The 11,166-nt window shown below is 47.4% G+C and overlaps 2 protein-coding genes across 3 annotated transcripts in view; one reads left to right on the forward strand and one right to left on the reverse strand.

Moving 5' to 3' along the window:
* Window positions 1–11,166, forward strand: part of LOC123996747 (neuromedin-U receptor 1-like) — a 708,675-nt gene that overhangs the window by 214,894 nt on the left and 482,615 nt on the right. The window lies entirely within an intron of this gene.
* Window positions 3,669–11,166, reverse strand: part of zgc:77880 (zf-DHHC domain-containing protein) — a 13,404-nt gene continuing 5,906 nt past the window's right edge. For both annotated transcript variants that reach the window (XM_046300422.1, XM_046300414.1), the window contains 6 exons: window positions 9,813–9,925; window positions 5,611–5,672; window positions 4,834–4,954; window positions 4,536–4,608; window positions 4,058–4,217; window positions 3,669–3,937 (listed from right to left, as the gene is read on the reverse strand). In XM_046300422.1, the coding sequence (XP_046156378.1) occupies window positions 3,846–3,937; window positions 4,058–4,217; window positions 4,536–4,608; window positions 4,834–4,954; window positions 5,611–5,672; window positions 9,813–9,925 (621 nt within the window). In that variant the 3' untranslated portion in view covers window positions 3,669–3,845. The remainder of the gene's footprint in view (window positions 3,938–4,057; window positions 4,218–4,535; window positions 4,609–4,833; window positions 4,955–5,610; window positions 5,673–9,812; window positions 9,926–11,166) is intronic.

An 11,166-nucleotide genomic window follows, 5' to 3' on the forward strand; every position in this document is an offset into this window, starting at 1 on the left:
GTGCACTAAATAGGGAATAACGGGTGCCATTTTGGGACCAGTAACAATATCATTATAAATAAATAAAAACGGTTAACGTTTCAACATAAAACCAAGAGGCAAACCAAGTACCCTGATCATGTTGTTAGAATCAACGTAATGGTAGCAGTCTCAAATGGTACTCTAGTAGTTAGTGCACTATATAGGGAATAGGGTTGGGGCGGCAGGGTAGCCTAGTGGTTAGAGCGTTGGACTCAAGCAAGTTCAAACCCCCGAGCTGACAAGGTACAAATCTGTCGTTCTGCCCCTGAACAGGCAGTTAACCCACTGTTCCCAGGCCGTCATTGAAAATAAGAATTTGTTCTGAACTGACTTGTCTGGTTAAATAAATAAGGGTGTTGTTTGGGACTAATTCCATATCTCCCCTTCATATGAATAGAACACATAAAATACACTGAGCATACAAAATATTAAGAACACCCTCCTAATGTTGAGTACCTAGCACACCAAATATTAAGAACACCTTCCTAATGTTGAGTACCTAACATACCAAATATTAAGAACACCTTCCTAATGTTGAGTACCTAACATACTAAATATTAAGAACACCTTCCTAATGTTGAGTACCTAACATACTAAATATTAAGAACACCTTCCTAATGTTGAGTACCTAACATACTAAATATTAAGAACACCTTCCTATCCTAATGTTGAGTACCTAGCATACTAAATATTAAGAACACCTTCCTAATGTAGACTACTGAGCATACTAAATATTAAGAACACCTTCCTAATGTAGACTCCTTTGGGTGTCAGACTATTCTTGATACATATGGGAAACTGAAAAACCCAGCAGCCTTACAGTTCTTGATGTAACTGATGTGAAATAGCTAACTAGTTAGCGGTGGTGCGCGCTAATAGCGTTTCAATCGGTGACGTCACTCGCTCTGAGACCTTGAAGTAGTGGTTCCCCCTTTGCTCTGCAAGGGCCGCGGCTTTTGTGGAGAGATGGGTAACGATGCTTCGAGGGTGACTGTTGATGTGTGCAGAGGGTCCCTGGTTCGCGCCCGGGTATGGGCGAGGGGACGGTCTAGAGTTATACTGTTACATTGACACACACCGGTGCGCCTGGAACAGTTCAAAAGCACTTCAATATTTTGTCTTGACCTTTCACCCTCTGAATGACACACATACACAATCCATGTCTCAATTGTCTCAAGTCTTAAAAATCCTTCTTTAACCCGTCTCTTCCCCTTCATCTACACTGATTGAAGTGGATTTAACAAGTGACATCAATAAGGGATCATATCTTTCACCTGGATTCACCTGGTCAGTCTATGTCATGGAAAGAGCAGGTGTTCTTAATGTTTTGTGCACTCAGTGTGAGTACAGGTAGTAGACCCGGGTTCAAATACTATTCGACATAATTTCAGAAAAAGTATCTAGGCTTGATTGAGCTTCTCGACATTAAAAAAATAAAAAAATAAATAGAAAAGTCCCAAAAGTACAAACCCTGGCCATCTGGCATTCGAGGCAGACTGAAGCAAACGCTCAAATAATTTCAAACAACTTTTAGAAAGTATTTGAACCCCAGGTCTGATCTGTAGGTAGGTAAAACGTTTAACCACAAACACACACAGGTAGAGATGGAAAGTAGTCTATATAAATAAATAAATCATGTTCAGATTCATCTTCCCTCACAGTCAACAACCAAAGTGATTTACTGAGACAAATTCTGACTGTGTGTGTGGTAGTGGTAGTGTGTGTGTGTAACAAGTCAGAATACATCAGTAGTATAATCAGTAATATCGTATCAAATACTGTAACCCTAACCTTCCCTGAACATCTCAAACTAACCTTCCATCAAGCCTAATATTCCATCAACCCTAACCTTCCCTCAACATCTAAAACTAACCTTCCCTCAACCCTAACCTTCCCTCAACACCTAAAACTAACCTTCCCTCAACCCTAACCTTCCCTCAACATCTAACCCTAACCTTCCCTCAACATCTAACCTTCCCTCAACATCTAACCTTCCCTCAACATCTAACCTTCCCTCAACATCTAACCTTCCCTCAACATCTAACCTTCCCTCAACATCTAACCTTCCCTCAACATCTAACCTTCCCTCAACATCTAACCTTCCCTCAACATCTAACCATCTAACCTTCCCTCAACATCTAACCTTCCCTCAACATCTAACCTTCCCTCAACCCTCCCTAACATCTAACCTTCCCTCAACATCTAACCTTCCCTCAACATCTAACCTTCCCTCAACATCTAACCTTCCCTCAACATCTAACCTTCCCTCAACATCTAACCTTCCCTCAACATCTAACCTTCCCTCAACATCTAACCTTCCCTCAACATCTAACCTTCCCTCAACCCTAACCTTCCCTCAACATCTAACCTTCCCTCAACATCTAACCTTCCCTCAACATCTAACCTTCCCTCAACATCTAACCTTCCCTCAACATCTAACCTTCCCTCAACATCTAACCTTCCCTCAACATCTAACCTTCCCTCAACATCTAACCTTCCCTCAACATCTAACCTTCCCTCAACCCTAACCTTCCCTCAACCCTAACCTTCCCTCAACATCTAACCTTCCCTCAACCCTAACCTTCCCTCAACCCTAACCTTCCCTCAACCCTAACCTTCCCTCAACCCTAACCTTCTGTCAAAAGGTTACTTCTTGAAAAGGTTACCATGATCCCCTAAAGTTGTGGGAATGTTAGTTAACCAAACATTTCAGTAACCTATGATATTAACCTGTATACTGTCGAGGGTTAACGCGTTTCATAACATTTTTTTTTATTTTTTTTAATCGCTGTAAATATTTTTGTTAATCGTATCTCCATTTCTAACACTGACCTTTTTAAAAACGCAACACAGCCACTACATCACTTTAGACCGCGAGACAAAAATCATGTCGGAGCTATGCATTTTCTTTCTCTTCGCGGATTCGTGTGCGTGTCGCCGGCCGTTTTTAAACTCATTGTTTGCTTTGATAACAAACATTGTTTCGCTAGCTAGTCATGTTACCTAACGGGATGGAAACCTGATAACCTGACCACGGACTAGGCTACGCACAATTTGGATGGCACAGGCAGAACTGAAAAGGAAGGCTATGTTGTGTGTGTGTGTGAGAGAGGATGTGTGTGTGTGTGAGAGAGGATGTGTGTGTGTGTGAGAGAATGTGTGTGTGAGAGAATGTGTGTGTGTGTGTGAGAGAATGTGTGTGTGTGTGTGAGAGAATGTGTGTGTGTGTGTGTGTGTGTGTGTGTGTGTGTGTGTGTGTGTGTGTGTGTGTGTGTGTGTGTGTGTGTGTGTGTGTGTGTGTGTGTGTGTGTGAGAGAGATGTGTGTGTGTGTGAGAGAGGATGTGTGTGTGTGTGAGAGAGGATGTGTGTGTGTGTGAGAGAGGATGTGTGTGTGTGTGAGAGAGGATGTGTGTGTGTGTGAGAGAGGATGTGTGTGTGTGTGAGAGAGGATGTGTGTGTGTGAGAGAGGATGTGTGTGTGTGAGAGAGGATGTGTGTGTGTGAGAGAGGATGTGTGTGTGTGAGAGAGGATGTGTGTGTGTGAGAGAGGATGTGTGTGTGTGAGAGAGGATGTGTGTGTGTGAGAGAGGATGTGTGTGTGAGAGAGGATGTGTGTGTGAGAGAGAGGATGTGTGTGTGAGAGAGGATGTGTGTGTGAGTGTGTGTGTGTATCAAACATTGTGACGAATTGCGATTAACAAACGCCACGAATTCAATGAATCATTTGACAGCCCTAATTACATGATGACCGTAACGTAACCACAACGTTGAAGGAATGTTAAAACGCTGTCGTCACAGAATGTTGTTTGAAGGTTGCGGGAACGTTACACATCATAATCCGGAACAGCCGAGTAGCTGATTCCACCGACGGTAGGGGGACTGGAATGTAGAGGGAACAGCCAACAGAACACCGACCCTGAGACACGGGGGGGGGGAGGAGGAGAGACAGCGCTACTGTTAGATATATGTTACTATATGGTTAAATAGTCTTTAAGACTGTGAGCAAAACCCATGAACAGACAGTTGAACAACACACCTCTCCCGAAGACCTCTCTGAGCAGGGCTAGTTTGGGCTTGCGTGTGTGTGGGATGTGTGTCGGTGGCTCAGAGGTGCTGCTGGTGATCGATGTTCTGTCTTTCATCAGTCTGTTCCTCAAATGTTCTATAGGAGTTTCATCTGTTATAATGGACACCAACTGAGAGAGAGGGGGATGGAGAGAGAGAGAGGGGGGATGGAGAGAGAGAGAGGGGATGGAGAGAGAGAGAGGGGGATGGAGAGAGAGAGAGGGGGATGGAGAGAGAGAGAGAGGGGGGATGGAGAGAGAGAGAGGGATAGAGAGAGAGAGAGGAGGAGAGAATTAAGTGATCAGGTTAAAACAAAAGTTTCAGGCCTGCCTCGTTAAAAGAGGTCAGTTTCAGGTCGTTATAAGAGGTCAGTTTCAGGTCGTTATAAGAGGTCTTTCTGAGGTCTTTTCTGAATGCAAACAACACATTTAACCGAGACTTGACCATACCTGGTCGTAGAAGATGACCACGACGAACACTCCAAACAACACCGACTCAACCAGGAGAATGATGTAGTGAGCTCTGAGGGGCAACAATGAACAGACAGAATATACATCACAACCAGGAGAATGATGTAGTGAGCTCTGAGGGGCAACAATGGACAGAATATACATCACAAAAATTATACTTGTACATCTCTCTCCTCCCCATCCTCTCTCCATCCTCTCTCCATATCCTCTCTCCATATCCTCTCCATCCTCTCCATCCTCTCCATCCTCTCCATCCTCTCTCTCGTCCTTCACTCACACAATCAGGTGTTTGCTGGGAGACTCCTCTCCTTCCTTCTCTCCTTCCCCGTCTCTCTCGCTCCGTATTCTCCACACCCAGGCTGACACCACCAGAGCCATGGAGTAGAGACTGGCCATACCTGGAGAGAGGGGGATGAGAGAGAGAGGGGGATGAGAGAGAGGGGGGGATGAGAGAGAGGAGAGGAGAGAGGAGAGAGAGAGGAGAGGGTAGAGGACTGATAGAGGAATTCTTAATCCCTTTATGTTTTATTGCCAAAATCAATTCAATTCGCACTCATTTCTAATTCATGATAAGTTGTAAGTTTATCATTTGCATGAATTAGCAAGAGACCAGTCTTAAAAACAAGTTCAGCATTTATTCTTGATGACTACTGACCCAAAATACAAAGAACATTACATTTTAAATCTAAAGAGGACATAAAATGACGTCATCAGTTACACACCCTCTCCCAGCCTTACAATGGCGTAGTATTCGGTCCTGAAGATAGTTTCACTCCCCTCATAAACTACATTCCAACCTGCCTAAAGGATATACTTCTCTCCACTAATGGAATCCAACCAAAACATTCTTATCTGTTTGAAAAACTATCTTATCCCTCCTTCCTCAACTTTCCCAGGAGACACAATTTATTTCTGCTTACATTTTTAGTAACAGTTTTACTAAGAACCCATACTTTTCAAATCATAACATAATAGTATTAGCATAAATGGTTCTAATCATTAATGTATACATAATTGATAATCTAAACTATATTTTCCTCTATCAAGGACTCACCTGTGTAGAAGAGAAACTGGATGAAGTACTTCTGGTTCAACTCTCCAACACAGTTATTGATCCTACAACACAACCACACACTATATTATAACGATAGAGGAGAGACAGAGAGAGAGACAGAGAGAGAGAGAGAGACAGATAGAAGTTTAGGAGGGGTGAGGAGGAGGAAGTTTACCAGTGATGGTGAGAGGTTGAGGAGGAGCTGTAGAGTGACTAACCAGGGACAGAGAGAGGTTGAGGAGGAGCTGTAGAGTTACTAACCAGGGACAGAGAGAGGTTGAGGAGGAGCTGTAGAGTGACTAACCAGGGACAGAGAGAGGTTGAGGAGGAGCTGTAGAGTGACTAACCAGGGACAGAGAGAGGTTGAGGAGGAGCTGTAGAGTGACTAACCAGGGACAGAGAGAGGTTGAGGAGGAGCTGTAGAGTGACTAACCAGGGACAGAGAGAGGTTGAGGAGGAGCTGTAGAGTTACTAACCAGGGATAGAGAGAGGTTGAGGAGCTGTAGAGTTACTAACCAGGGACAGAGAGAGGTTGAGGAGGAGCTGTAGAGTTACTAACCAGGGACAGAGAGAGGTTGAGGAGGAGCTGTAGAGTTACTAACCAGGGACAGAGAGAGGTTGAGGAGGAGCTGTAGAGTTACTAACCAGGGACAGAGAGAGGTTGTAGGAGGAGCTGTAGAGTGACTAACCAGGGACAGAGAGAGGTTGAGGAGCTGTAGAGTGACTAACCAGGGACAGAGAGAGGTTGAGGAGCTGTAGAGTGACTAACCAGGGACAGAGAGAGGTTGTAGGAGGAGCTGTAGAGTGACTAACCAGGGACAGAGAGAGGTTGTAGGAGGAGCTGTAGAGTGACTAACCAGGGACAGAGAGAGGTTGAGGAGCTGTAGAGTGACTAACCAGGGACAGAGAGAGGTTGAGGAGCTGTAGGACTTGGGACAGAGAGAGGTTGAGGAGCTGTAGAGTGACTAACCAGGGACAGAGAGAGGTTGAGGAGCTGTAGAGTGACTAACCAGGGACAGAGAGAGGTTGAGGAGCTGTAGAGTGACTAACCAGGGACAGAGAGAGGTTGAGGAGGAGCTGTAGAGTGACTAACCAGGGACAGAGAGAGGTTGAGGAGCTGTAGAGTGACTAACCAGGGACAGAGAGAGGGTTGAGGAGCTGTAGAGTTACTAACCAGGGACAGAGAGAGGTTGAGGAGGAGCTGTAGAGTGACTAACCAGGGACAGAGAGAGGTTGAGGAGCTGTAGAGTTACTAACCAGGGACAGAGAGAGGTTGAGGAGCTGTAGAGTGACTAACCAGGGACAGAGAGAGGTTGAGGAGCTGTAGAGTGACTAACCAGGGACAGAGAGAGGTTGAGGAGCTGTAGAGTGAGGGACAGAGAGAGGTTGAGGAGCTGTAGAGTGACTAACCAGGGACAGAGAGAGGTTGAGGAGCTGTAGAGTGACTAACCAGGGACAGAGAGAGGTTGAGGAGCTGTAGAGTGACTAACCAGGGACAGAGAGAGGTTGAGGAGGAGCTGTAGAGTGACTAACCAGGGACAGAGAGAGGTTGAGGAGCTGTAGAGTGACTAACCAGGGACAGAGAGAGGTTGAGGAGGAGCTGTAGAGTTACTAACCAGGGACAGAGAGAGGTTGAGGAGGAGCTGTAGAGTGACTAACCAGGGACAGAGAGAGGTTGAGGAGGAGCTGTTTACTAACCAGGGACAGAGAGAGGTTGTAGGAGGAGCTGGAGTGACTAACCAGGGACAGAGAGGGTTGTAGGAGGAGCTGTAGAGTGACTAACCAGGGACAGAGAGAGGTTGTAGGAGGAGCTGTAGAGTGACTAACCAGGGACAGAGAGAGGTTGAGGAGGTGTAGAGTGACTAACCAGGGACAGAGAGAGGTTGAGGAGCTGTAGAGTGACTAACCAGGGACAGAGAGAGGTTGAGGAGGTGTAGAGTGACTAACCAGGGACAGAGAGAGGTTGAGGAGGAGCTGTAGAGTGACTAACCAGGGACAGAGAGAGGTTGAGGAGGAGCTGTAGAGTGACTAACCAGGGACAGAGAGAGGTTGAGGAGGAGCTGTAGAGTTACTAACCAGGGACAGAGAGAGGTTGAGGAGCTGTAGAGTTACTAACCAGGGACAGAGAGAGGTTGAGGAGGAGCTGTAGAGTTACTAACCAGGGACAGAGAGAGGTTGAGGAGGAGCTGTAGAGTTACTAACCAGGGACAGAGAGAGGTTGAGGAGGAGCTGTAGAGTTACTAACCAGGGACAGAGAGAGGTTGTAGGAGGAGCTGTAGAGTGACTAACCAGGGACAGAGAGAGGTTGAGGAGGAGCTGTAGAGTGACTAACCAGGGACAGAGAGAGGTTGAGGAGGAGCTGTAGAGTTACTAACCAGGGACAGAGAGAGGTTGTAGGAGGAGCTGTAGAGTGACTAACCAGGGACAGAGAGAGGTTGTAGGAGGAGCTGTAGAGTGACTAACCAGGGACAGAGAGAGGTTGAGGAGCTGTAGAGTGACTAACCAGGGACAGAGAGAGGTTGAGGAGCTGTAGAGTGACTAACCAGGGACAGAGAGAGGTTGAGGAGCTGTAGAGTGACTAACCAGGGACAGAGAGAGGTTGAGGAGCTGTAGAGTGACTAACCAGGGACAGAGAGAGGTTGAGGAGCTGTAGAGTGACTAACCAGGGACAGAGAGAGGTTGAGGAGCTGTAGAGTGACTAACCAGGGACAGAGAGAGGTTGTAGGAGGAGCTGTAGAGTGACTAACCAGGGACAGAGAGAGGTTGAGGAGCTGTAGAGTGACTAACCAGGGACAGAGAGAGGTTGAGGAGCTGTAGAGTTACTAACCAGGGACAGAGAGAGGTTGTAGGAGGAGCTGTAGAGTGACTAACCAGGGACAGAGAGAGGTTGAGGAGCTGTAGAGTTACTAACCAGGGACAGAGAGAGGTTGAGGAGCTGTAGAGTGACTAACCAGGGACAGAGAGAGGTTGAGGAGCTGTAGAGTGACTAACCAGGGACAGAGAGAGGTTGAGGAGCTGTAGAGTTACTAACCAGGGACAGAGAGAGGTTGAGGAGCTGTAGAGTGACTAACCAGGGACAGAGAGAGGTTGTAGGAGGAGCTGTAGAGTGACTAACCAGGGACAGAGAGAGGTTGTAGGAGGAGCTGTAGAGTGACTAACCAGGGACAGAGAGAGGTTGAGGAGCTGTAGAGTGACTAACCAGGGACAGAGAGTGGTTGAGGAGCTGTAGAGTTACTAACCAGGGACAGAGAGAGGTTGAGGAGGAGCTGTAGAGTGACTAACCAGGGACAGAGAGAGGTTGAGGAGGAGCTGTAGAGTTACTAACCAGGGACAGAGAGAGGTTGTAGGAGGAGCTGTAGAGTGACTAACCAGGGACAGAGAGAGGTTGTAGGAGGAGCTGTAGAGTGACTAACCAGGGACAGAGAGAGGTTGTAGGAGGAGCTGTAGAGTGACTAACCAGGGACAGAGAGAGGTTGAGGAGGTGTAGAGTGACTAACCAGGGACAGAGAGAGGTTGAGGAGCTGTAGAGTTACTAACCAGGGACAGAGAGAGGTTGAGGAGCTGTAGAGTTACTAACCAGGGACAGAGAGAGGTTGAGGAGGAGCTGTAGAGTTACTAACCAGGGACAGAGAGAGGTTGAGGAGGAGCTGTAGAGTGACTAACCAGGGACAGAGAGAGGTTGAGGAGGAGCTGTAGAGTGACTAACCAGGGACAGAGAGAGGTTGAGGAGCTGTAGAGTTACTAACCAGGGACAGAGAGAGGTTGAGGAGCTGTAGAGTTACTAACCAGGGACAGAGAGAGGTTGAGGAGGAGCTGTAGAGTTACTAACCAGGGACAGAGAGAGGTTGAGGAGGAGCTGTAGAGTTACTAACCAGGGACAGAGAGAGGTTGAGGAGCTGTAGAGTTAGTAACCAGGGACAGAGAGAGGATGAGGAGCTGTAGAGTTAGTAACCAGGGACAGAGAGAGGTTGAGGAGCTGTAGAGTTAGTAACCAGGGACAGAGAGAGGTTGAGGAGGAGCTGTAGAGTTACTAACCAGGGACAGAGAGAGGTTGTAGGAGGAGCTGTAGAGTTAGTAACCAGGGACAGAGAGAGGTTGAGGAGCTGTAGAGTTACTAACCAGGGACAGAGAGAGGTTGAGGAGGAGCTGTAGAGTGACTAACCAGGGACAGAGAGAGGTTGAGGAGCTGTAGAGTTACTAACCAGGGACAGTGGTGGTCCATGCGTCGGATGCATCTCTGACATACTCTACAGTGGTGAGCTCTGGGGGGGCGGTAGGTCTCACAACGACTACAAACAGTCCAGCCCTCACAGCCCTGTAACACACAATATCACAGCAACAATATATTACACTACTGTGTGTGTGTGTGTCTATTTCAGACTCTGCACAGCAACTAAACGTTTCAAACTCCACAGTTCAGCCCCCACAACCCTGTAGGGACACATCATGTCATACTACACCCCCACACATCATAGTGGAATAGACTAAACCGTAAACTCAATCCACAGCTTGAAATCGCTCCCCTCGTGTCACCTGGCTAAAAGACTGTTGTCACGTGTGTTTGTGAAGCAGAGGGTCTCTAGATCAGGCCTTTGTAAGGACGGTGTTCCCAGAAGGAAGCAGAGGGTCTCGTCTCTAGATCAGGCCTTTGTAAGGACGGTGTTCCCAGAAGGAAGCAGAGGGTCTCTAGATCAGGCCTTTCTAAGGACGGTGTTCCCAGAAGGAAGCAGAGGGTCTCTAGATCAGGCCTTTCTAAGGACGGTGTTCCCAGAAGGAAGCAGAGGGTCTCTAGATCAGGCCTTTCTAAGGACGGTGTTCCCAGAAGGAAGCAGAGGGTCTCGTCTCTAGATCAGGCCTTTCTAAGGACGGTGTTCCCAGAAGGAAGCAGAGGGTCTCGTCTCTAGATCAGGCCTTTCTAAGGACGGTGTTCCCAGAAGGAAGCAGAGGGTCTCTAGATCAGGCCTTTCTAAGGACGGTGTTCCCAGAAGGAAGCAGAGGGTCTCGTCTCTAGATCAGGCCTTTGTAAGGACGGTGTTCCCAGAAGGAAGCAGAGGGTCTCTAGATCAGGCCTTTGTAAGGACGGTGTTCCCAGAAGGAAGCAGAGGGTCTCTAGATCAGGCCTTTCTAAGGACGGTGTTCCCAGAAGGAAGCAGAGGGTCTCGTCTCTAGATCAGGCCTTTCTAAGGACGGTGTTCCCAGAAGGAAGCAGAGGGTCTCGTCTCTAGATCAGGCCTTTGTAAGGACGGTGTTCCCAGAAGGAAGCAGAGGGTCTCTAGATCAGGCCTTTCTAAGGACGGTGTTCCCAGAAGGAAGCAGAGGGTCTCGTCTCTAGATCAGGCCTTTGTAAGGACGGTGTTCCCAGAAGGAAGCAGAGGGTCTCTAGATCAGGCCTTTGTAAGGACGGTGTTCCCAGAAGGAAGCAGAGGGTCTCTAGATCAGGCCTTTGTAAGGACGGTGTTCCCAGAAGGAAGCAGAGGGTCTCTAGATCAGGCCTTTGTAAGGACGGTGTTCCCAGAAGGAAGCAGAGGGTCTCTAGATCAGGCCTTTCTAAGGACG

The sequence above is a fragment of the Oncorhynchus gorbuscha genome, linkage group LG02 (assembly GCF_021184085.1).
Source record: "Oncorhynchus gorbuscha isolate QuinsamMale2020 ecotype Even-year linkage group LG02, OgorEven_v1.0, whole genome shotgun sequence".
In the NCBI taxonomy this organism is placed as follows: Eukaryota; Metazoa; Chordata; class Actinopteri; order Salmoniformes; family Salmonidae; genus Oncorhynchus; species Oncorhynchus gorbuscha.